The sequence below is a fragment of the Notamacropus eugenii genome, chromosome 1 (assembly GCF_028372415.1).
Source record: "Notamacropus eugenii isolate mMacEug1 chromosome 1, mMacEug1.pri_v2, whole genome shotgun sequence".
Lineage (NCBI taxonomy): Eukaryota > Metazoa > Chordata > Mammalia > Diprotodontia > Macropodidae > Notamacropus > Notamacropus eugenii.
This window is the reverse complement of record NC_092872.1, coordinates 401,159,799-401,184,267: the sequence shown is the minus strand read 5'-3', so window position 1 is coordinate 401,184,267 and position 24,469 is coordinate 401,159,799. Positions and strand designations below refer to the sequence as shown.

General features: G+C 39.7%; 1 protein-coding gene across 1 annotated transcript in view; it reads right to left on the bottom strand.

Moving 5' to 3' along the window:
* DOCK2 (dedicator of cytokinesis 2) overlaps window positions 1-24,469 on the bottom strand; it is a 480,195-nt gene that overhangs the window by 305,259 nt on the left and 150,467 nt on the right. Inside the window, exon 26 of the mRNA XM_072630938.1 lies at window positions 93-241. Within this exon, the coding sequence (XP_072487039.1) occupies window positions 93-241 (149 nt within the window). The remainder of the gene's footprint in view (window positions 1-92; window positions 242-24,469) is intronic.

Sequence of the window (24,469 nt, the reverse complement as noted above, 5' to 3'; positions counted from 1 at the left end):
TCCAATGCTATTCATCAGCATCAATATTTTACAACTTAATCAACTTGGTCCTACTCTGGGTTTGGACCATTTCCATCACTATGAGTACTCACAGGGTCCTGACAGCTGAGAACTTCAAGGATGCTATTGAGTAACTCAACACAGTATTTCTTCTCTTGGACCTGGTATTGCTGGTCATCTTTTGGCTCTAGCAACTCCTTCAGCTCCTTGGTGATAACTGGCAGTAAAATATCCCGGCACTCTATAAAGGAAAATAGTTCCTTCAGTCAGTTGCTTATTTTTAAGTGAGCAATGAGAATGATTACAGTTTATAAACAAACACTCCTGGAAGAAAGAGTAGAGCTCTTGCTGTGGTTGAGAACTTTGAAGGTATTGGTATAGCTCCGGAATTCTTGACCCTGGAGTTCCCTCCCATTTCTAACAACATAAATTTTCACTAATACATTTCCCATGGAAATGACAAACCTCAAACACAGAAGAAACGCATGGCAGCTATGCAATTCAAAGAGAGCAAAAGATGCTTCATGGTATCATGGGTAGACCAGTGGACTTGGAGTCAGAGAAACTTGGGTTCAGACCCTGACTCAGACATTTACTAGCTGTGTAGCCCTGAGCAAGTCATTTAACCTATATAGATCTCAGTTTCTTTATCTGTAAAATGAGGACATTGGATTTGATGACCACTAATGTTCTTTCCACCTCTTCTGTGACCCCAGTTATGAAATAAAAAACTCTCTCATTTCTGTCTCTATAGCTAAAGGACAGCATATGATAGACCCTTAATAAGTATTGTTTAATTGAACAAACCTTATTGGTAACCTGAAAGTCTATATTACTAATCCAATTCCAGGAATACTATTTTATCATTAGATTTCTATCCTAATTATAAGTCAGATTACTTTTCTTGGCTTTGAGCTTCCTTCAATTATGATTTCCAACAACTGACAAGATTTAAACACAGGTAAGGGATGGAAGGGAATTGCCACAGGTAAACTACACATCACAGAGTAAAGTCAACAATCAGCCTTGGAATATGGTATAAGTTAAAATTATGGTAAACCAAGGCACAAAGTTCCAAGCATGATCAATTTATTAGCAAAGCATGAATTTATCAATAAGTAGTATCTCAGCTTCCTCAGCAAAGCTAAGACCTGAATGAGGAGGACAATTCTTTTTTGTAGGTTTTGTACGGAACAAAGAACAGAACTTTATAGCCAGGGAACAAGTTATGATTGGTCATAAGAACGCAACATCACAAATGGCAAAATCAACATGACTGGTTACAGAGCTGAGGCATGGAAGACAATAAGATTGGTTGAAAATTGAGGTGAGAGAGCTAGCAACAACCCCCTTCTCTCCTCCTGTGATTAAGGAATGGTCATTGTTTGAATCCACCTGCAAGGTTAGAGATAGTGGACCAGATTTCTTTGGATGACAAGTCAGACATCCTTGACAGATAGCTTGGTGGTATAAAGATAGTAAACCAGGTGTCCACCCCAATCCCTCAAAGATAACAGATATCATTGAAGCAAAAATAGAATGGTGATTAGTAGAAGAACTGCTCATTCTAAACCCATTATAAACCAGCTGAATTTCTGAACTAACTTCAGAGACAAAGAACCATGACTTAGGCAGTTACAGGACAAAATCAATGAATTGTAAATAGGATCAACCAAAAGGTGACATAGAATCTATCTGATTATTTCAATTGCATGGTAGAAAAATGTTGGATATAGATTTGGATTTGAATCTTGGCTTTGTCATTCATTAGTTATATGACATTCAACCTCACTGAACTCCTCTGTGACTCAGTTTCCTCATCTATAAAACAAGTAGATTGGACTAGATGATCCCCCAAAATCTATTTTGTACTCTCAATATATGATCCTACATCCTCTTCCAACCTTGAGCATCCGAGGGTAAAATAAAGTCTTATCTCCTAGGAAAGAGCTATATGCAGTTAGCTGTGAGAAATTACTTTTAAATACAGTTCTCCTATGAACCCGGGCCAAATGGATTCCCGAGGGAGCAGCAGAGAATGGATCTATCAGAACTCTAGCTAAAATACCAAGGACCCCAGGGAAGTATGAATCTAAGGGAAAAGAAGGATCTGGGAACCTCTGCTTCCTGAATATGCCTTACTGGGCAAGACAATTCATCTCTTTGCAATTTGATTTTTCCATTTCTAAAATGACTGGATGGGGCTAAATGACCTCTAACGTCCCCTCCCATTCCGAAATTCTCCGATGCTATGAAATAGTAACCGATAAAACTGTGAGTGCAGAGGAGAAAGGTGCTGGCTACGTGAATGGAGAGACTAGAAATGTGGGCACATGTTGTTCACAACTCACTGAGGTTTCAGGAGCTATATGATAGGCCCCCAGTGGGAAAAGTGCTTTATCAATTTGAAAGTCATTTGTTGCCCAGATTATCGAAACCAGAGACTCAACTAGGCAGACGCTGGCAGTGCAGAGAGTCAGCAAGTTTTCAGCTGAGGAAGCCATTAATAATGTGGTCTGCTTCTCAGAAAGTAATTTGTCTTCCCTTTAACCACAATTTACAAAAACCTTATGGTTCCTCTGTTCAGAAATGAAATAATTTTTCTCCTTGATAATTGGAGGTGTAAAAATCACATTTGTTCGTGCAGCCTTGAGATGCAGCATTTTAAAATTGTTACTCGATTGTGAAAGAAAAAAAAAAGAGTTTTGAAAAATAAATATTGCAGTGCCTTGAATAAATCTTCATAGGTAGCACTAACGAATATCAGAGATCTGTAAATCCAGCTTCAATCCTTTGCCTCGGGCATTCAGTGCCAGACAAAAGACCAAGAGATCTGCAGTCAGATGACAAGTCCAAATTGTAATTCAGACTAGCCACTTAAGAACCAGCAAAGATATACCTGTTCTTTTTATTTTAATAGGAAGGAATTTTGTGATTTTTTTTAGTAGCTGCAGAAAGAAAAATGTATAGCACAGAGACTCAGGATTCTGTCTTTCTCCAAGAAGGCCTTTTTAATCTGGCAGTAGGTAACACCTGAATCCAGCCTTCTTGAGGTGTTGCCAGTGTGATAGGCTATTAAAGTCATTTTGGAGTTGGTCTTGGGTGCACTTTGAATACAAATAACCCTTTCACTCCATTTCTCCTTCTCTTTGTTGGCCCAAGAAAGAAAGTGGCTGTGAGTAAGAAAGCACTAGAACATAGGAAAATGCGTGTGTGTGTGTGTATGTGTGTGACAGAGAGAGAGAGAGAGAGAGAGAGAGAGAGAGAGAGAGAGAGAGAGAGAGAGAGAGAGAGGGAGGGAGGGAGGGAGGGAGGGAGGGAGGGAGGTAGAGGGAGAGAGAATAATGGGAGGGGGCAGAATCATAGGATCATATATCTATAGTTTTAAGGGACCTTAGACACCATCTAGTCCTCCCCTCCTCCATTTGACTTAACTAAAATATGCCTATTAAAAAGTAGTCAGGGGATGGCCCCTTTAATGAGGCAAAGGAAATGAAGACCTCAGACTGAAGGGAAACAGCAAAAGTTACTATTGATAATCATTCCTAAGCCAGGAGGGTCCAGAGGAGAGTCCTTAGGCAGGGGCTTAGTGGAGGGGAGGGGAGAGGAAAAAGGAAAGTTTCCACCAAACCAACAAAGGGATCCAAGGCACAAAAACTGGTTCTCTTTTCACTAAGCCATGCTGCCTTCCTATGCCTGCTACTATCTAATGACCAGATTTACTTAGCTCCCCAAACCTCAGTTCCACCAAGATTTAAGTGTTCAAGTCTAAGGCTAGGAAGTAAAAAATGTCAGTGTTCTAGCTCTATCAGAGTTGGTAATCTACCCGGATAGAATGTATATGCAAGTAAATGTATGAGGCAGAGTGTGGTGGGGACAAAGAAGGAGAGGAGAAATCTAAACAAAATGTTCTAGGAAAATTGGAGGATGAGGGGTTTGGAAAACAGCACTCTTCAATAGAAACAATCGGGCAAGTCTTCTTGGAGGAAGCAGTACCTTTGTTGGACCTTGAAGGAAGAAAGTTGTCCAAAGTCAGAGATGAGGAGGGATCCCAGTGCAGAAATGTCAAACAATCTGCCCACAGACATATATTCCTCTTTCCAGGACAACTATGATTTCTGTCTGGAATTGCTTTAACAACCCCAGGTGCAGAAAATAGTAACTGCAGTCCTTTTAACTGATTGACAAAAGATCAATTCCTTCCTCGTGAGGCAGATTCAGAAGGGATGGTGTGTATACAGTCTTGCTGTGATGGAGGCCAGCAATTATACAGAACTGACAAGACATCACAGTTTATAGGAGGTGATTCTAATAAAGAAATCTGTTACCATGAAAAAGGAAGAGGAAAAAAAGAACAGGTCTCATGATAGGCAGTGCAGCACAGTAGAAAGAAAGTTAGCCATGAATTTAAAAAAATCTCAGTTTGAGATCTGCCTCTGGCACGTACTGGTTGTGTGATTCTGGGCAAGTCACTTAACCACATAGTGCTTCCAGTCGACTCTCTAGCACTTTCAGTTTGAGAGCAGCTTCTGCTCTACGTTGGTAGAGTTAGTTCTCTCATAAAATGTTCACTATACCAATGAAATCACATGGTCAGTCTATAATAATAGACATCTGTATAGGACTTTACTGTTAGAATAGAATACTTTATGTATGCTGTCTCATTTTATCCTCACAACCCTGGCAGGTAGATGCTTTTATTACCCCCTTTTTGCAGATTAGGACACTGGGACTGGGAGAGTCTAAGTGACTTGCCCAGGATCCTAAGGACAGTAAGTGTTTGAGGCAAGACACACACACAACATAGATGCACAAACCATGTGATGATTTACTGTTGATCTACCATGTTCTATACATACTGGGTAGATACAAAGGACAAAGCAAGTTTACTGCCTTCAATAGGCTTAAAATCTAATATGGAACACAAAATATAATACAAGTAGTGGGAATGATGAATCCTGCAAAGTAGTCAACTTCATATCATTTGAAGTTATAATCATGTAAAATATGGTCATTGGCTTCATCCCAAGGGAAATAATGCAGCAGTGTGAAATCAAATAATGTGACAACTTCATTGAATTCAATAAATAAAGTCAATACACTTTAAGTCCTAAATGAGTGGTTAATTCAGTCTGGTTCCCCAGAGAGAGAGGAGACAAGTAGACAGAAACAGCTCTAGTGACTGATAAGTCCATAAATGTAGTTCCCATGTCACCAAAGAAATTCTAATCACTCTAAAGCACATCCTTCTTTAGCTTCTTTATGACTGATCTACTTCCACTCCTGACTCTCTGGGCTTTGTCACCATGCCTCCTCAGCAGTTTTCTCACCCTGAAAGGTCCCTTCCTAGTCCCCTCTTGCCATTGGTAAGTACTCCTAGTTAGAACCTCTATTTTGAAGAAATGGCCAAGTCAGCCATCTTGCACTTTTCTCCAGCCTCTTCTCCTAACTTTTCAGACTTTACCACCAGGCCCCCATGTGGGTACTTTATCCTTCCCCTCCAACTTTCTCTCTCCCTTTTATCTGTTGTCTTCCCCCATCACAATGTACACTCCACCTCCAGAGCAAGGACTGTATTTCTTTTGGCCCATATTTGTATTACCTCTCTGCCAGGGTCTGGCACACAGTAAATACTTAATAACTACCAACTATATGGTACAGTGGAAAGAGCTTGGAATCTGGAAGACTCATCCTTCCTGAGTCTTCAAGATTCTTTTGAATCTTGAAAAATCTCCCAGATTTTTTCCAATCTGGCCTCCGATACTTATTAGTTGTGTGGTTCTAGGCAAGTCACTTAACCCCGTTTGTCTCAGTTACTCATCTGACAAATGAGCTGGAGAAGGAAATGGCAAACCACTCTAACATCAATGCCAGGAAAACCTCAAATAGGGTCATGAAGGGTTGGCTACAACTGAACAACAATGATAACAAATACTTATTAACTTGAATTAACTTAACTCTAAAAGAAATAGGACTAAAACTGGGTCCTATAGAAGGACAGGATTCAGAGAGGAAAAGATACATCTTCTTTCCATTTCAGACCGGAAGTTCCACAAAGACCAGGACTTTGCCTTGCCTACCTTTGTATCTCCCCAAATACCTACCTAGTAGAGTGCATTATACATGGGATGTCCTTAACAAATGTTTATTAGATGAATAAACAAGCAAATGGATCTTCAAGGGAAATCAAGTCCACCCACAGACCTTAAGGTTAGAATTGTATTGTTAGAACTGGATACAGAAATTTTTGTGCCCAGGGTAAATACCACAAATCTCACCTAAGGTAAGTGGGACAAAGCACACCCTCAGCTGGGAGGAGGGTTGCCATAATATACTGAGGAGGGAAAGCAAAGTGCCTTCTCTTGAGAAGGCTAACAGGGATGGATGAGAAGTAGGACAAGGTTGGGGAGGAGCTCACCTCAATTGGCCATCTGGTAACTTTTTACTTTAATTATTCTTGGTGTTAAACTCTAGTTTTTACATGCTGAAAGAATCCAATGTCTGAAGGTGCCATCTGACACCTTAGGGCAAAGCCTGGGTCACCCTGCCCTAGCTGCAGCAATGTATATTCCAGATCATCTATAACAAGTGAAAATCTATTTCATTTTGAAAGCTCTCCATAAAAGATATTCCATAACCTATCTTAGCTCCATATCCCCAAATATAAGAATCACCTGGAAGGCTTTGACTTTTTCCCAGATTCTGTACCTTAAGTTCATTTTTACCTGTTCACGGCGGATTGGTTGTGATAGAAATATAAATAACCACACAGAGAGTCAAATAAAGTTATCCACACTGCAAAATGTATGCATAACCAAGGGGTATGTGTGAAGTGCTGTCTTCCTTTATTTGGAATTTCACTTTCAACTGCAGCTGTCATCCAACTTTGTCATCTGGCTCTCTACTTTGTCTTTCAATTGTATATCATCATTCCCTGCATTGGAACTGCAGTCTCTAAGGCACAACATGCTCCAGGCTGGCTGAGCTCCCACTGACTTCTAAGAGAGCTTGGCTCTGCTCCCCAAGGATGGAGAAGCTTGGCTGCAGTCCTTAATAGTTCAAAATCCTGTATCCAGATCCCAAATACCCAACTCACCCATAGCATGGGGTATACAGGGAAATCTGTATCAAAACCTTGGGTCTGAAGGGGCCAGGACCAAAGAATACGACCCACATAAAACAGAATTTTATTTGGTGAGACGTATAAGTCTACTCTCTCTGTCATTTTCTCAGATTTGGTTCTTAGAAATATCTGCAAATGTTCAAAGTTACTTAGAGGTAGATAGCAGCAACCCTCTGGCAGATGAAACTAGCCTGAGAGATATAAATTATTCTCCAAACTTCCCTTAGATAGCTGGAGTGTCACAAGGAAAAGTAATTCCACCCACAAGGAAATCAATAGATACCACCCCCACCCCCCACCTCATATCACGGTTCAGACTGTAAGCATTTACAGCTCTGCTAGATTCCCCCTCTCTTCTTCATCCCCCTTCCCACAACTCTGCTAGATTCCCCCTCTCTTCTTCATCCCCCTTCCCATTCTTCAGGAGCCCTGCAGTCTTACCTCCTTACCTCCATGAAAAAGATCCTAATTACAATATATAGAATCGGTCCCCTCTCCAGCCCAGCCTGGCCCAAAGTACATCTCCATTTTATTAAACCCACGTAGCAAAATATGTCTCCCCAGTTAAACAAACACTGTCTATCTGGAGGTTTCAGAATCTGTTACTATAAAAATTCTCTTCAGGTATCTTGTAAGTGGGAAAGTATAATTAGCTAGTAAATCCCAAAGAAGAAATATACTTACAGAACCTTATTTCAAACACACACTTAGAGACAAAATCAAAGTAGGGCTTTTACCACAGATCTTTTATATTTAACCTAAAACAGGATTTTGTGCTAAACTCATAAAGAAAATTCTAGAGCTCCCAGAAGGGTATATAATATGGTGTCTTATCTGCAGAGCTTCCATAAGCGAGTACCTAATTAGATTAGGTCATTATAACTGCACAATTATTCGGATTGTTTTTTAGAGGTGGTGAGGTCATATTGCCTAGGTTTGTATCTCAACTTTGACACTTACTATCTGTGTATCCATCAAGAAGTCACTTAACTTATCTGAGACTCAGACAACCCCCAAGGATTTATTTACTAAGTCTAATAGAACATAAGCTCCTCCACCAAAATATGAACTCCTTGAAGGACTATTTCATTTCATTTCATTATGTGCCTGGTGCTTAGCATAGTGATGGTTATATAAAAGACACAATAAATGTTTGTCAATTGACTGAGCAATTGAAGTTAGAGATAGGTTACAATCTGCATTTATGGAGGTAGTTCTTACAGTGGAAATGACAAGATCATAGTTCCTTCATGGATAGGATGTATATGCATGTATGTAAAGGAAAAACTCATCTCTGCCACTAGCTCAACTTTTCTAAGCATAATTTCTAAATGGCCTGCATAATGAGTGAATGCATAAGAATATTATACATGTGTCATATAACAGTTGACAATTATACTGGTTTAGGGTTTTTAAGGCATTTGGCATATGTTTTTCTATTTAATTCTCACAACAACATCTGAGGTAACTATTATTACCTCTATTTTACAGTCGTGGAAACTGATCCTGAAGCTAATAAGTGTCTGTCATGGATGTCCGTCTTCCTAATTCCAGATGCAGCATCTATTCATTTTGCCACATTGCCTTCTTTAAGAGACATACAGATTAAATAAAATATGCACAATTGAGACCTCAGAATTTCAGGCTCTAAATTAATATGTAATGAAAGACTTTCAATACCACTTCATCACTGCTATCCAGAAGTTGCATGCCTGCTTCCTTCTGACCCTTTCCAAATAGCACGTAGGGCTATAAAACATGCATTGTGATAGATACCTACACATCCCCTTACACAGCAAACTTCCAAAGATCATTCACACTGTAAATGCTGACCAATATCCTTATAGCAAGCTCACTGGTTAACATTTAATTTTCCTCCACAAAAAGATGTTTTAATAAAATGAAAAGTCAGATGCAGATTTGGTCAATTGAGTCATGGCCCCATGTATGATTTATGAAATCTATTATGTATATACATATACAGCTCTATTACGTTTAGATAAATTGCATTCCTAATGCAGCACAAGATGAGCTTCACGTACTCTGGTAAGAGGCTTTGTTTCACCCATCTCCTCTCTCCAGCTAATGGAAAGAAAAGCAAATGGAAAAAATCAGTGTTGTACTGAGCTGCCTTTATGTGAATAAACTTGGCTGCCAGGCTTAAAAGGAAGATTTCCTTCAAAGCAATGTGGGCCATCTCAAACCCATGCAAGGGAAGAAACACGTCAAGGCTTCTTCACCACTGAGATAAGCTTTTCCAAATAACCCTTCTCCCCATTTGATCTTGATTTAGTGATATCTCTCACTCATGTCAATTTATATCCATAAAAAAATCCTTATCCCCTCATATCTCACCCACCTAGATTTCATTGTCTTTCCTTCCCATGTAAGGAAACCTATAATCCAGGTGTCTCTGTCCTCTGGAAGAACGTAAGGACTTGCTCTTCTTCCAGAAACATGGCCCCATTCCAAATAAGAGTTACCCATCTGGTAACAAACCCAAATCACAAAACTTAACTATCCAGGCATACAAATCCCACCTGTTTGTAAGCCTGCTTTAGATGCTGTTTGAAAGAACGAAAAAAAAAATGCCTTATGTGTCAAGGTCCAAGTCAGCTAAGCTCTCCTCCATGAATCCTCTTTGGATTCCCTCTACAATAAGGGTCCTCTCTCTTTTGAAATAAGTCTAACTAGATCTTCCTTATGTATTTTTATTATCAATTCTAGCATATTTATTTATGAATTTGTCTTTTTCCTAACATCTACACCTTTCCATTTGACTGTTGAGTTTACTTATTTGAGTAGATATAGTTTGTCATGCTAGGATGGAAGGTCTTTGAATTCAGGAATTGTTTTATTTTGTCTTTGGATTCCTAGCCCCTAACACGTCATTGGGCACAGAGTAGCTACTTAATATAAATGCTTGTTCATCAGTTGACTCAAACTCAGAATACTTTTGCTTGAAATATCTAGAGAACTGAATCTCTGGTAAGCCTTTCAGTTCAATTAGTTGGATATAACCTAAAATCTTCACTTCATTGTGTGTGTATTTGCACAGAGAGAGAATAAGAGATGGGATATGTATTACGCACTTACTATATGCTGGACACTCGGATAATCACTGGAGATGCTAGCAGAAGCAAATAAAATATTTCTACCAACAAGGAAGGGGCAGGTAGGTGGCTCAGTGGATAGAGCACTGGACTTGGAATCAGGAAGACTCATCTTGAGTACAAATCTTGCCTCAGACACTTACTAACTGTGTGGCCTTGGGCAAGTCATTTAACCCTGTTTGCTTCAGTTTCCTCATCTGTAAAACGAGCTGGAGCAGGAAATGGCAAAGCACTCTAGTATCTTTGCCAAGAAAACCTCAGATGGGGTCACCAAGAGTGGGATACAACTGAACAACAACTACCACCCACGAGGAGTTTGCATGCTAATACAAGACTGCATAAAAGAGAGCTGGAAAGTGAGGACAGAAGGGTATCCAAGCCAGCTGGTAAAGTGGTGGAAAAGTCTGGAGACCGAATGGAGTAGGGAGTGAAAAAAGCATGGCTGGGCCCCTCGTGGAGGCCTGGGCCAGGGACTCACCACTCAGTAGTAGCACTCAGGATAGAGGCATAGTGCTAATGAGGATGTTGAAAAATCCCAAGAGTGATTTTACATAGGCTAAATGTTGGCTCAAGCAAGCATTCTCTGATTTCTACTTTACAGCACTCTTGGCAATTTAGGGACTGTGTGTGCAGGGGTGAATGGGGAGGAGGCATTCATTGTTTAAAGCCATTTATCATAGGCCCTCATGCCTATGGTACTATGGTATCATCCTAGGAACCCAAAACCAAACTGTATCACTCTGAGACAGGCCCACACTGATCTGACATTCCACAGGGTAATAATGGCTCAATACAGAGTTTAAATATTTGAGGTCAAAAAGCACATAATAAGAGTAGTCTGTTGTTTATACTCCACGACTATGAGAGGGACCCATTATTTTAGAGAAAGGAGTGGGAAGTTTTCTTTGAGTCAAACAGACAAAGTGTTTTCCATTAGCCAAATAGGATGGTTTTATCACCACATCATCATCTGAAGCCTACCGCGTAGCAGCTCCAAAGGAAAGGGGAGCCCGATGCTGTCATTAGCATCTTCACACATTAAAGCAACAAGAAAAACATCTTGTTCCACACTGGAGACAACCAGGAGAAGAGCTGTGTGATTCAAACAAGCTGCTGAAATCAGAGGCAAACTTCAAAGAAGCAAAAAAATCACTACCAAGTTGAGTGTCTTTTTTTCTAAATATATTGAAAGTGGGGAGAATTTCCCCTCCTGGCCTAATGTCACTTTCACAGTCTTTGAGTGATGGATTCTGAGACCAAGGATGGCCCAGAGGGGTGTTAGATGCTATTGCCTCCAATCCTGAGGGTGTCACATGGAATCAGGGTCAAGGTGACTCCCAAGGTTAGAAGGATGCAGATAAATCCTGACATAAAGGAGAAAACAAACAAACAGTGATTCTGATGTTAGGTCTGGGTTTCAAATGTGGACAGAAATGTCTTGTTTCCACATCATTTCATACTCAGAAAATAGGGGAGAGGAAAGCATAAAAAGAAAACTGAGAAAAGCAACAGGAGAAGGAATAAGAGAGAAGGGAGAGATAATACAGATTTCTTGGTCAGGCAGCAACCTAGGAAAGTTCCCTGTACTAAGTTCTAAGAGGGTTTAAAATTCTTTGTAGAGGAGAAAGAGCCAAGTTGGGTTCTAGTACCATCTCTGCTGCAAACTAGCTCAGCACTGGGCTCAGCACACAGAAAGTGCTTAATAAATGCTTACTGATTGACTCACTGACAGGTTGCATGACCTGTTTCACCTACACTGAATTCAATGTCAAGATCTCCCAAATGAGGGTGTTAAACTAGAGCAGGAGTTCTTATCCCTTTCTGGAAGATGGGAAAAGCACATGGATCCCTTCTCAGAATGGTGTCCCTTACATCATAATCAAAGGAAGTGTTAAATTTCAGTTAGAAATTAATAAAAATAAAAATATATATATTTTTCCTATTTAAGTTCAGAGATACCCTGAAATCTCTCTGTGGATACATTGGGGCTCCATGACCTCAGGTTGAGAACCCCTGGATTAGACAGTCTCTGAGGTCTCCTCTGAAAGGCAGCTCAGTAGTGGATAGAGTACCAGATCTAGAACCAAGGCCAGCATTCAAATCCAGCCTCTAGACATTTACTAGCTATGTGACCCAGGACAAGTCACTTACCCTCTATTTGCCTCAGTTTCCTCAACTGTAACATGGAGAGACAATAACTCCATCTACTTCATAAGGTTGTTGTGAGAAGCAAATGAAATAATGCTTGTAAAGGACTTAGCACAGTGCCTGTGCTATACATATATACATATATATACACACGTACTTATTCTTTGCTCCAAATTGCAAATAATAATGAGAAGCACAAATCAAAACCCTCACAGTCTCTAAATTGGTAAAAATGACCCCCCAAAGTGTCAATAGTCAATGTTGGAGGGTTATCACTAATGCATTGTTTGGGGAGCTGTGATACTGTACAGTTTGGAAAGGGATTTGGAATTGCGCAAATAAGGGGTCTCAAATGTCAATACTCTTTGAACTTAAGACTGTGTTACGGGGCTTACACCAGAAGGAAGCCATCAACAAGAAGAAAATCCCCAGGTCAAAGTATCTATAGCAACACTTTTTGGGACAGCAAAGAATCAAAAACAAAGTAGATACCCGTCAGACAGGGAAGGTCTAAACAAGTTGCAGAACATGTAAGTAAAGTTAAGTTACAAGAAATGATGTGTGATAAATACAGAAAAGTATGGAAAGATCTATACAAATGGATGTGAAGTGAAGGAAAAGCAGTCAAGAAAACATCATACACAGTGTCTACAACAACATAAATGGAAAGAATAATGGCACACCAAAAAATAAATAAATATAACAAACCTATAAAGATCAAGCAGTATTCTAATGAAGAGATACGAGAAGAGCCCCCCGCCAAGTCACCCCTTCATGTGGTGATACTACATTACTACAAAACTTTGTAGGTGTTACACAGTGCATATTTTCAGACTTTTTCAATGTATTCATTAGTTATGGTCATTTTTTTCCTCTTTAAAAAATACTATTTGTTATATAGGGTGATTTTTGGCGATGGGGAGTGGGGAGGGGTACTTGGAATAACTATGATGATGTAAGAAACAGAAGATAGCAATTAAAACTAATTTGAAAATAAATAAAATAAATACTTCTTCTCTTCTCCTTTTCCTGAAAGCTCTGACATTTCATGATTCTGCAATTTTCCGCATAGGTGACTTTTTTATACTGAATTGTGAGCAACCTGAAGGCAGGGAGTTTTCTTTGCTCATCCTCTAGAGTCTGGCATAGTGCATTTCATACAGTGTGTACCTAATAAATCTTGGTTGAATTAATTAATTGATGAGGCAAGGAGAGATGGTCTCCATCCATAGGAAGCCCTCTTTCTGGTGAGACCAACATACATACACAAAAGGAATATAAGCATGCACAAAGAAACATAGAAAGAAGGAAAAGCCACGAAACTCAATTATAACCTCCATTCTGTTCCTCTTAACTATTATTTGCTTATAATATTATGCTTCCTGTTTTGTAAGAGCCTGGTGCTTTGAAGATATTTATGATCTGTTTATTAGAATGTGTTAGTGAATATACTGCAAAACTACAAGCTATTAATGAGAAAGGATCTTGTCTGGGTTGTTTTTATTGTTCTTCTTCCACAGCATCTCAGGCAAAGATTTGTATTCAATAAATTAAGAAGCCCTGCATTTAGTACTAAGGAGAATACAAGATACATCCAAGAAGGAGCAACTCTTTCTGAGTCGCCTACTAAAGTTTTGAAGATGGAAATGGTAATGATAAGTGCTAAGTAAGGGAGGCAGAGGAGCTGAGAAAAACAAGAAATCAAAGATCGTTCACATTGCCATAATGACTCTATGGAACTTTGTCCTTTTCTATCTACTCACATGACCGCCATTTTAGTTCAAGCTTGCATCTCCTCTCCTCTGGACAACTGCCTTAGTCTCCTTACTGGTATACCTCTTTACTATGTCCAATCTATAGCTGCTAAATCGATATGTCTAAAACATAAGTTTACCCTTAACATGTCACTCCCCTGTTCAAGAACCTCCAAATAACTCCCATTTGCCTTTTGAATAAAATCCAAACTCTACTATTTGGCTTTTAAGGCTCTTCAATCCAGGCTATCATTACAGGTTATCTGCACATTACGCTTCCTTTCCACTCCATGTTCCAATCAAACTGGACTTTTTATTGCTCCTCATATGTGGCATCACATCTCCTACCTCTGGACCTTTGCACAGGCTGTCATCATGCCTAGAATGAATTCTCATTTCACTGCCACCTCACAGAAGGTGACACCTAGCTTCCCTCAAAGCTCAGATCAAGTGCTACTTCCTACAAGCTTATCTTGATTCTTGCCCCATCTTAGCACTCTTTTTTTTTTTTGCAGAAATTACTCTGTATTCATAATTAATTTCCTATACACCTTATTTCTCCCCACTCTAAATTAAATGCAGTTTCCTTGAGGACATGAGTTGTTGTTTTTTTTTTTTTTTGATGGAGTATCCTCAGTACCTAGCACAGTGTCTGGCACAGAAAAGATACTGAATAAACACTTGTTGGATTTAATTTGTTTCCAATTAACAATCTTAAATAATTCCAGGGATCAGCAGGGTCAGGAAACTTTGAGGCAGAGCTCAAAGAATACTGTCAGGCAGCCAGCCTGAAGACCAGGTTCTTGGTCACAGGTGGTCTAAGAAAGCCATGGTAACCTTTGTCCGGGATGAATACTGCTCAGAATAATGAGCATCTATATGTTCCAAGACATTAAAAGGGTGTAGCAACATTCCTGACTAAGGGAAAGAAAGGGAAGATTATATTTCTAAATATTCTCTTTTTTGAGGGAAGGACCCTGATTGCAAGAGTCTTAGAAACAGAAGACCTGGGCTATCACCCTGACTCTAGCACTTGATTCGTCATTCAATCCTGGATAAGTCTGTTACCTTCTCTGAGCTTCAGCTTCCTCATCTGTCAAAGAGGGATAATGATACTACATTACCTGCCTCATAAGGCTGTTGTGAAGAAAGTACCTCATAAAACTTAACAGAAACAAAAATTATCCACACTAAACAATGTGCCAGCAGTGGAACGAAAGTGAAGAAGAAGAAATGCATGAGATTTGGAGTCAAGGGATTTGAGTTCAGACCTCGACTCTGCTACTTATTACCTGTGTGGCCTCAAAGAATGTACTCCCTCCCCAGCACCATCTCCAAAAATCCAATTTCTCCCAAGACTCAGTTTAAATGCCATCTTCTACCTGAAGTCCTTCCTATAGGGAGTGCACAGCACAAAGCAGATGCTTAGCAAGAACTTATTGATTGATTGATTCTCTGGGCTTCAGTTTTCACATCTGTAAATGAGTTAGTTGGACCAGATGATTTCTAAGGTCCCTTCTGACTCTAAGTCTATGATTCTGTGATATCAGCAATAATAGTGAGCATATACATAGAGGCTTTAAGGTTTATAAAATGCTTTACCTCTATTATCTCACTTGATTCTCACAACAATCCTGTGAGGTAGACGCTATTATTATCTCATTTTTATAGTTGTGGAAACTGAAGCTGAGAAAGGTTCAGTGATTTACTTAGGGCCACACAATTAAGAAATATCTGAGGTGGAATTTGAACTCAGGTCTCCCTGACTCCAAGTCTAAAAGTCTTTCCTATATGTCACTTAGGGGTTTGTTTTTCTTGCTATCACTCCTGAGTCAATGAGAAAGTAGGTATAGGTAATGTTGAAGGATAACCATCAATATTCAATTCAACAAACATTTATTAGGAACTTACTCTGTTAAAAAGACCTTGTAACAGGTACTTGTTATAAGACATTTAGAGAGGCATACCAATGCCTATATGAAAAGGCAGAATATGAAAATGAAAAGAAGTCCTATTAAATTAAGAAAGAAGAGATCTGGTAATTATCAAGGGGCACAACCTTTAAGTTACTAGAGGGCAGATGCAACTCACTCTTCCTTGTATTCCCCCTATGCCTTTCACAGAGTAGCAAGTATTCAGTAAATACTAACTGAATTTAATTTAAAGTGCATGGTATCTGGAATTTCTCCTGTCATTCACAATGAACTAAGCTTCATTCATTTTTTTTTTTTCAAATTTCTTTCTCCCTTCTTATGCTCCACCTTCCCTGGGCTGATTCCCACTTCTCCATTGACTATTTAGTCCATGATTCCTGGTGGTGAATCTAGTAGGAAAAACACCCTGCAGAATCCTGAGAGTGACTAAGAATTAGAGGGAACACAGCTTTGGAAATTACTCAGGAAAGAAAGGCACTATGCCAAAGGGAAAACACGCCTACTTCCAAAATGCATGCTGCACTTGGCAAGACAAAGACTACCAGCTAAAGAAGAATGAGTGATCATAATTTATGAGATACTGCAGAAATTAATTTTGTATGTCTCCTCCATTAGCACTGTGTCTGAATTAACTTTAATATGCTACTTATCATGTTAATCTTTAATACTAAAAAAGAATGTATCATCATTAACCTTCCTAACCTTTAATTTAGCTATGCAGTCTTTTTTACTAGAGGTAATAGAAGTAGCATGATTCTTCAGCATCTCAGAATTCTACCTATCTGTATTCAGTTCCACCTATCACTGGGTGGAACCCCTGATACTCAAGGACCCAATTTCTCAAACATGTTGACTTTAACAGCCCATAAGTCACCAGAAGCCATCTCCACTTTCCTCTTTGAGCAGATGGGGAGTAGGTCATCCAAATGAAAATATATTTTCCACAGAAGTTATATACTACCTAGACATATAATGACTGATGACAGTCTATTACCTCCAGGAGACTCAAATGACTTGTGTAGTGTTTGTAGTAGTCAATGCCATCCCAGGCAGAGAGCAATTTGTATTTGTAGATTGGAATCCCTACCTCATGGAGTTGATTGACCCTGTGGAAGTTCATTTGTTTGGAAGAATGGAAACAAAGACTGTCAGTTGGACAGTCAATAATAATTTATTAAGATCTACTATGTGTCAGGCACTGTGCTAATCACTGGGAAACCAGAAAAGGGGGAAGGGCAAAATATATTCCCTGTCCTCAAGGAACTCACATTCTAAAGAGGAAGATGACATGCAAACAACATGTACAAACATACTACATACAGGATAAACAGGAAATGATCAACAAAGGGAAGGCAATAGAATTAATGAGGATTGGGAAAGACTTTCTATAGAAGGGGATATTTTAGTTGGAACTTGAAGGAAGCAAGAGAAGTTTGGAGGCAGGGATGAGGAGGGAGAGGATTCCAGACATGGGGGATGATGGCCCATGAAAGTGCTCAGAGCTGGGAGAGGAAGCATCTTCTTTGGGGAACAACACAATGATAATGGATCACAGAGCACATGGGGTATGTAGGGTATACAGTATAAGAAAACTGGAAAGGGATGAAAGCACATGGGGTACGGAATTAGGTTATGAAGAGATCTGAAGACTAAACAGAGGCTTTTATATTTGATCCTAGGGGTAATAAAAAGTAACTGGTGCTTACTGAATGACATGGACATACCTGCACTTTAGGAAAATCACTTTGAGTGGAGGATGGACTGCACTAGTGATTGATTTGTGGCAGGCAGATCGACCAAAAGGCTATTGTCATAGTCCAGGCAGAGGGAGACCTGCCCCAGGGTGGTAGCAATATGCACATTTGCCAGTCACCAGAGAATGGAAAACCAGTTCAAACAAAACAAAGCCAGAGGTGGTCACAACATACTGGAAAAGTGTGGCTGAACCAAAACCATGCATAATCTCCAAAATTCATTCTGACCCAAAGGTTCAACATTATTTTACTAGACCTAACAAAAGGCAAAGGGAATGAATTTGCATCCCACCATTTTTCTTTCCCTGCTCTTCTTACTCCCAAGGAAGATTCTAAATGAACAGACTAGCAGGCAAAGGACACAAGGGGAAAAAAATACACATCATACATAGATAAACCAAAAACTCGCTCAGAAAAATCAGAGAGGTTTCCATGCTTGACCTGAATAAGGAAAGAGACGAAATGGTAAAGTAAAAAAAAACGAAAAAAAGTTAAGAAGCTTTCTGTTTCCATGTAGATCAACCAAATTTATAGTAGAAAGACCTGGGTTTGAATTCCAACTCTTCCCTTTAATTCCTATAAACACAATGCAGTGAAAAACATTCTGGACTTGGAGTCAGAGTACCTAGATTCAAAATCCAGTTCTGTTACCTGTGAGACTTTGAGCAAGTCATTAAATTTTTGCAGTTTCTATCCTCATTGGTCAACAAGTGCAGGGATTGGATGCAGTAACATTCAAGGCCACCAGATCCTAGCTCTAAACCACGAGTTAGCATTTATATAGTGTTTTAAGATTTTCAAAGTGTTTTATGCAAATTATCTCAATTGAGCCTCATAATAATCTTAAGAGACATCTGCTATTATTACCCCCAATTTACAGATAAGGAAATCAAGTCAAGGAGAGGCTAAGTATCTTGCCTAGGTCAACACAGCTCATCAGTGTTTGAGGCAGGATTCAAATTCTCCTTCAAACTCCAAGTTCCACATACTGCCCCATCCTAGCTTACTCTACCTTAGACTTCTTCCCTGTCAAATCTCTTCTAGCTCTAAACCCTCTGCTATAAAACTAGTTGTTTACAAGGATGAACAATCCTGTCACTCGCTTGGTTGCCAGTCTCATCAATAATAGCTGGAGGTGTGGGATATCAAGGTGCCTGGGTATGTTTCTCTTTTTATTATTATTGTTTTAGCACTTTTTTTTTTGGTGGTTTTTGTGGTTGTTTTTATAACTGGTGGTAGAGAGAAGGACAGGCATGAGGAAGAAAAGGAAACTGATACTGGGCTGTTTCCAATGTAGCAGCAAATTTCTGCAAAGGAGTTTTCAATTTTCAAAAAGAACAAATTGAAAGTCAGAGTGCTACAGGAGGAAGACTGCTGCTTAAGAGTCAGGAGAACTAAGATGGCACCTCAGTACTGCCACTGATGAAGTTGTGTAACCCCAGGCAAAATACTTCCCCTTGATCAGCCTCAGTTTTCCTCTCTGTAAAAGGACAGGTTTAGATGAAATGATTCATCGGGCCCCTTCCAATTCTTGGGTTCTAGGAAAGCTGTTATATCCCCATTTATAAACACTCTACAAGAGATCACTAGTCATGTGCTAAGCCAAGGCTGTTAATTGCATTTGCTCCCTTGTCCAGTGAATGTACTAAGGGAAAGATGGCAAAGGTTTCAAAAGCTCAGCTACTTTAGGGCAAAAGAGCTTTTTGAAAGTGTCAGGGGAAAAAAATCAATAAAATTGACTGATATCTAGGCTCAATCATGGCTGACTGCCCAGGACATATTCTGGTCCATCTCTGTGCTGTGTAGGCAGATATGAAAGGCATACCCTTTAAATTGGCCTTGTAAATAGGCACTTGACCACTTGTCTGGATCAGGTGACAATTTATGTCAGATGAGTACCAGAGAGTACTGATTTAACATATTCATCTTCCTTGCTGCTGCTAGGATGAAAGTAGGATGGGGGTGGGGAGGAATGGATGGGATGATAAAATGGTAAAAAATCAGAGCATGAATTTCCAAGCCTTGTTAAGGAATTAAACTTTTAATTTGCAAAATGATTCACAGAAATTGTCAGGGAGGACTGGTGTGTGAGTTAGTACAATTGTCCCCACATCCACACTGGCTGCTTCCTACTGCTATATCATTTGGGTGGCTGATATCTAAAAGGGGAATCTGAGTGCAATCTGTCCATCGTACCTTGTCATGGAGCTGACTTTGTGCTCATTTATGTAAAGAAAATACATCACCCACAGTTTTGCTTTACATGCAAGCCTCTGGAGAGGAGCTCAGATTACTTCAATTTGACATGCTCATTTGACATTGACCAAAGTCAAGGTCATGCTACTACCACCACTGCCAGCATCAAATAAGTCTAGTTAAATCCTTGATAGTTCATATGGTTGCATAAATTCTTGGTAAGTTCTCAGGAACCTGGTGAAGCCTAGAGTCCCATATATCAAAAGTGTATTGTCTTGATATTTCAGCTGATGAAAAAAAAGGATGTAATCTACTTCTGCAAAACTGATTTTTACCAACTAAAATTTCAGAAGTTAATTGCTAGATAAGTACAGAGACTGGGTAGCTTTTTCAATGGTTTATGGCTCTCCTTGTGTGTTAATTACAGTTTTTTTAAGTTTAAAAAAATTACAGAGGAACTCACTTAGTTTACAGCTAGGATTCCACCCATTTACAAGTCTCTGTTTTCATGGTTCTTGGGGGAAAAGGAAAGAATAAAACATCTAGTTATTTAAAACCATGAACTCTGAGTACATTATATTTCAAGTAACCAATTGGAAGCAAAGGAAGACAGAGAGATGCTCCTGGATACTGCCTTCCCAGACAGTAAGCAAAAGCAGCTCCTAATTCTATAGGCTTTTAAAACTATTTCCTCACAACAATCCTGTAAGCTAGGTGTTTCACATATTATTGTCCCCATTTTGCAGATGAGGAAGCTGAGGTTTAAAGAGAATCATAGATTTTGAGCTGGAAGAAAACTCAGAGATTACCTATTACTCTCCCTTCATTTTACGATGAGGATTCTGAGGCCCAAAGAGATAAAATCGTGTAAGCTCACAGTTTCTCTGATCCTACATCCACTGCTCTTTGTACACCAAGATTTGCCAATAGTCACACAGGTAGTGAATGTTTGAGCCAAAATTTGGACTCTCAGTTTTCTCACCCCAACTTCAGGATTCTTTCCACCACACCTCTCAGGCACAACAGAGAAAAATAGGCAAGACCCTGCTAACCCTAACTTTAATCCTACCCCACAGGGGAAGCCTGACAAGTTAAAATAGTCAGCAACTGCAAAATGGGTGTCTAGAGAAAGATGCATCAGAGTCACATTCACAACTGAGAGAGAGAAGCTGAGAAATTGCTGTCTCAGTCTTCCCTCTGGGTATTTCTTATAGTCTCTGCTTGGTTTACCAGAAGAAAACAGCGGAAAAAAAAAATTAAGCAGGAAATCTTGTAGAGTTTTTTTCATTTTTCTGCAGATCTTTCTGATGCATCCACAAAGAGAGGCAGACAATGTGGCATAGGAAAAAGAATACTTACTGGAAATGGCATGCAAAAACCAGAACTGAAGCTCCAGTTTTGCTATTTGCAAGTTGGTGACCATGAGCATGTCACTATCTCCTTGAGTGTTTTGTCATCTAAAAGTAATAAGGACTTTCGTTGTTGTTCATTCTTTTCAGCTATGTCCAACTCTTCATGACCTCATTTGAGGTTTTCTTGGCAAAGATGCTGGAGTGGTTTGCAATTTCCTTCTCCAGCTCATTTTACAGATGAGGAAACTGAGGCAAACAGGGTTAAGTGACTTGCCCAGGGTCACATAGCTAATAAGTGTCTAAGGCCACATTTGAACTCAGGAAGTTAAGTCTTCCTGGCTTCAGGCTCAGCACTCTCTATCCATTGTACCACCAACCTGCCCCAGGGATAAGGACTACTATTGTGAAATTTCATTAGTAAAGGCAACAACCAGGTGAGGAAACTACCACTGCCAATGAAGATCATCATCACCTTCCCCTCCACTCTGTATCTGTGACTCTGCCTGGTTTCAACTCCAGGAACAAGATGCCCTTCCCAGTTTAAACTAACCTCTAATCTCATGACCATGCTACTAACTCAAGCTTTACTGACATGATCTCCAGCAGCCTCCTCTCCCTTCTGATTGGAGGAGTAAAAGGTGAAATATCAAACTCCTCCCAATGTCTTCCATCATAGAGGAAAGAAATTGGACTTTGTAGCTCACTTCACTCTGTATCTGCTGCTGCACCACGAAACAAGATGTTTCTGCACCAGGTACCCTGGTCCCCTTCCTCCCCTTTCCTGGCTCATGTTTTGGGTTGTCTTCAATCCTTCCCACCCACCCCCACCCCCAATTAGGCTGTAAGCTCCTTGAGGGCAGGGATTGTCTTTAAATTAATTGTGTGCCCAGCACTTAGCCCAGTACCTGGCACAGAGTAGGTATTTAATAAATATTTATTGGATTTCTTGGATTGGATTCCCTGAAACTTCAGTCTTAGAGACTGAAGAAGACTGCCTAAAAACTAAGAAGTCTAAAAACTAACTGAAGACTGCCTAAAAACTGAGAAGTCTTGGCCAGAGACACAAAACTAGTACATGCCAGAGGCAGAATTTTTAAATCTGGGTCTTCCTGATTTCCAGGTAGCTTCTCTTGCCACTATGCCTCTCTTATATCAAACGGGGTTAATGATCCTTACGTGAAATCCTAATACACAGGGTCACTGTAAAGAAAGCCCTCAGGTGGCTTGGTGGATAGCCTAATGGGCTTGAAGTCAGGAGGTCCTGAGTTCAAAACCCCTGCCTCAGACACTAGCTGCGTGACCCTGGGCAAGTTGCTTAAATTTTCTCAGCTTCAATTTCCTCATCTGTAAAATGTTGATAATAACAGCACCTGTCTCACAGGGTTGCTCTGAGAACCAAATCAAATAATATATGTAGAGCATTTTACAAACCTTAAAGTGCTCTGTAAATGCTAGCTATTATTATATCAGCAACACCTGCTTTCTCAGAGCTCACCCATCTCTCTCTAGTGTAATCTTTGTAATCTGGTAAATGTTTTTAACGAAAAAGTTAATATGAATAAATGATGAATCTCATAGGCCAACCCTCTGACAGAGAGCTATGTGACCTTGGGTAAGATAATTCACCTCTTTGGGCCTCAGCGTCCATATCTATAAAATGAGAGAGTTGGAGGAGATTACCTCGGAGGTCTTTTCTCCTGTGTTCCTATGAGAGGCCTTGAGATACCCTAAGGATTCACTTGATTTCTCCTACTCATAACCTCTAGCAGCAAGCCCTCCATTTCATAACAAGTTGTCTGCTTATTCAAAAAGGTAATTGATTTCAAAACCTGCTTCTACAACTAGAAACTGAGCTGATTCCCCAAGAACACTTCTTTAAAAATTGCATATAGTGTTAACAGCAAATCTAGGGCATCGACAGGGGCAAGCTGAATGAAAAGCAATTTCTGTGAATCTTGAAAATGTTTACCAAATGCAAGTAGGCCACGTTTCCGCCCCTTCTCTGGACTCTCCAAGGAAAGTAAATTTAGTGAGGCAGGAAAGGGGAAGGGGTAGCCTCCTCAAAGCAGCAGAACTAGCCTCAGCAAGTGTCTCCCTCCTGCATCTCATTGGGTCATCAATATGGGGAAGGAAGAGCAGTGTCTGATGTTAAACAGTACCTGGTACACAGTAGATGCTTAAGAAGTGTTGATTAATTGTCAGAGCCTAAGCAATCTGGCTAGTTCTTAGATTTGCTGCTTCCTTTATGCCATAGTGAGATCCTAAAGTTTTAAAGCTAGAAGAACTTTGAAATCATTTAGCTCAATTTTATAGATAAGGAAACTGAGGCATAGAGGGATTGGGTGACTGGTCAAAGTTTACCAGCTACTAAGTAAGGCAAGATTGGAACCCAAGTCTTCAGACTCTTAATCCTTCCACTATACTATCAGCCAACCCTCTAGTCTAATAAAAGTTATCCTATACCTATATATCCTATACCTATCTTATCTTTACAGAGGTTTATTCAACTCTAATACTTCTTATATTACTCACAAACATTCCATAATCCAGCCAAAGTAGACCATTCTCATGCTCTCCTACCTCTGCCCTTTTCTTCATGCTTTTTCTGATAACTAGAATGACCTCCCACCTACCTCCTAAATTAGGGGTAACCTCTTTAACAAAGGCTTTATCAAGGTCCCCCAATTACATATAATCATTTCCTTCTCTGAAACCCCAAAGCACTTTTTTCTGTCTTGTGGAGAACTCATCAGATTTCTCCTTCTATTAGAATTATCTGTGAATTTGACTTATCTCTTCTACTAGGCTATATGTTCCTTGGAGGATCTTGTCTTAGAGAATCTTGGAGGATTTGGTGCAGCATCTAGCATAGCACCCCTGGGCCATAGTTTATAGAACACACATAAATATTTGTTGAATTTAGATGTAAAGGAGACAGAACGTAAACTGCCCAAGAGGGGAATTTATATTTGTTTCTATATAACCAGGCTCTACTTCAGTGACTGGCACATAGTAGGGACTTAAGACAATCTCGTTGACTGATAGTTTGAATATATAAAGCTCTAATAAGGAGAAGCTGATTGCCTCTAGGTCCT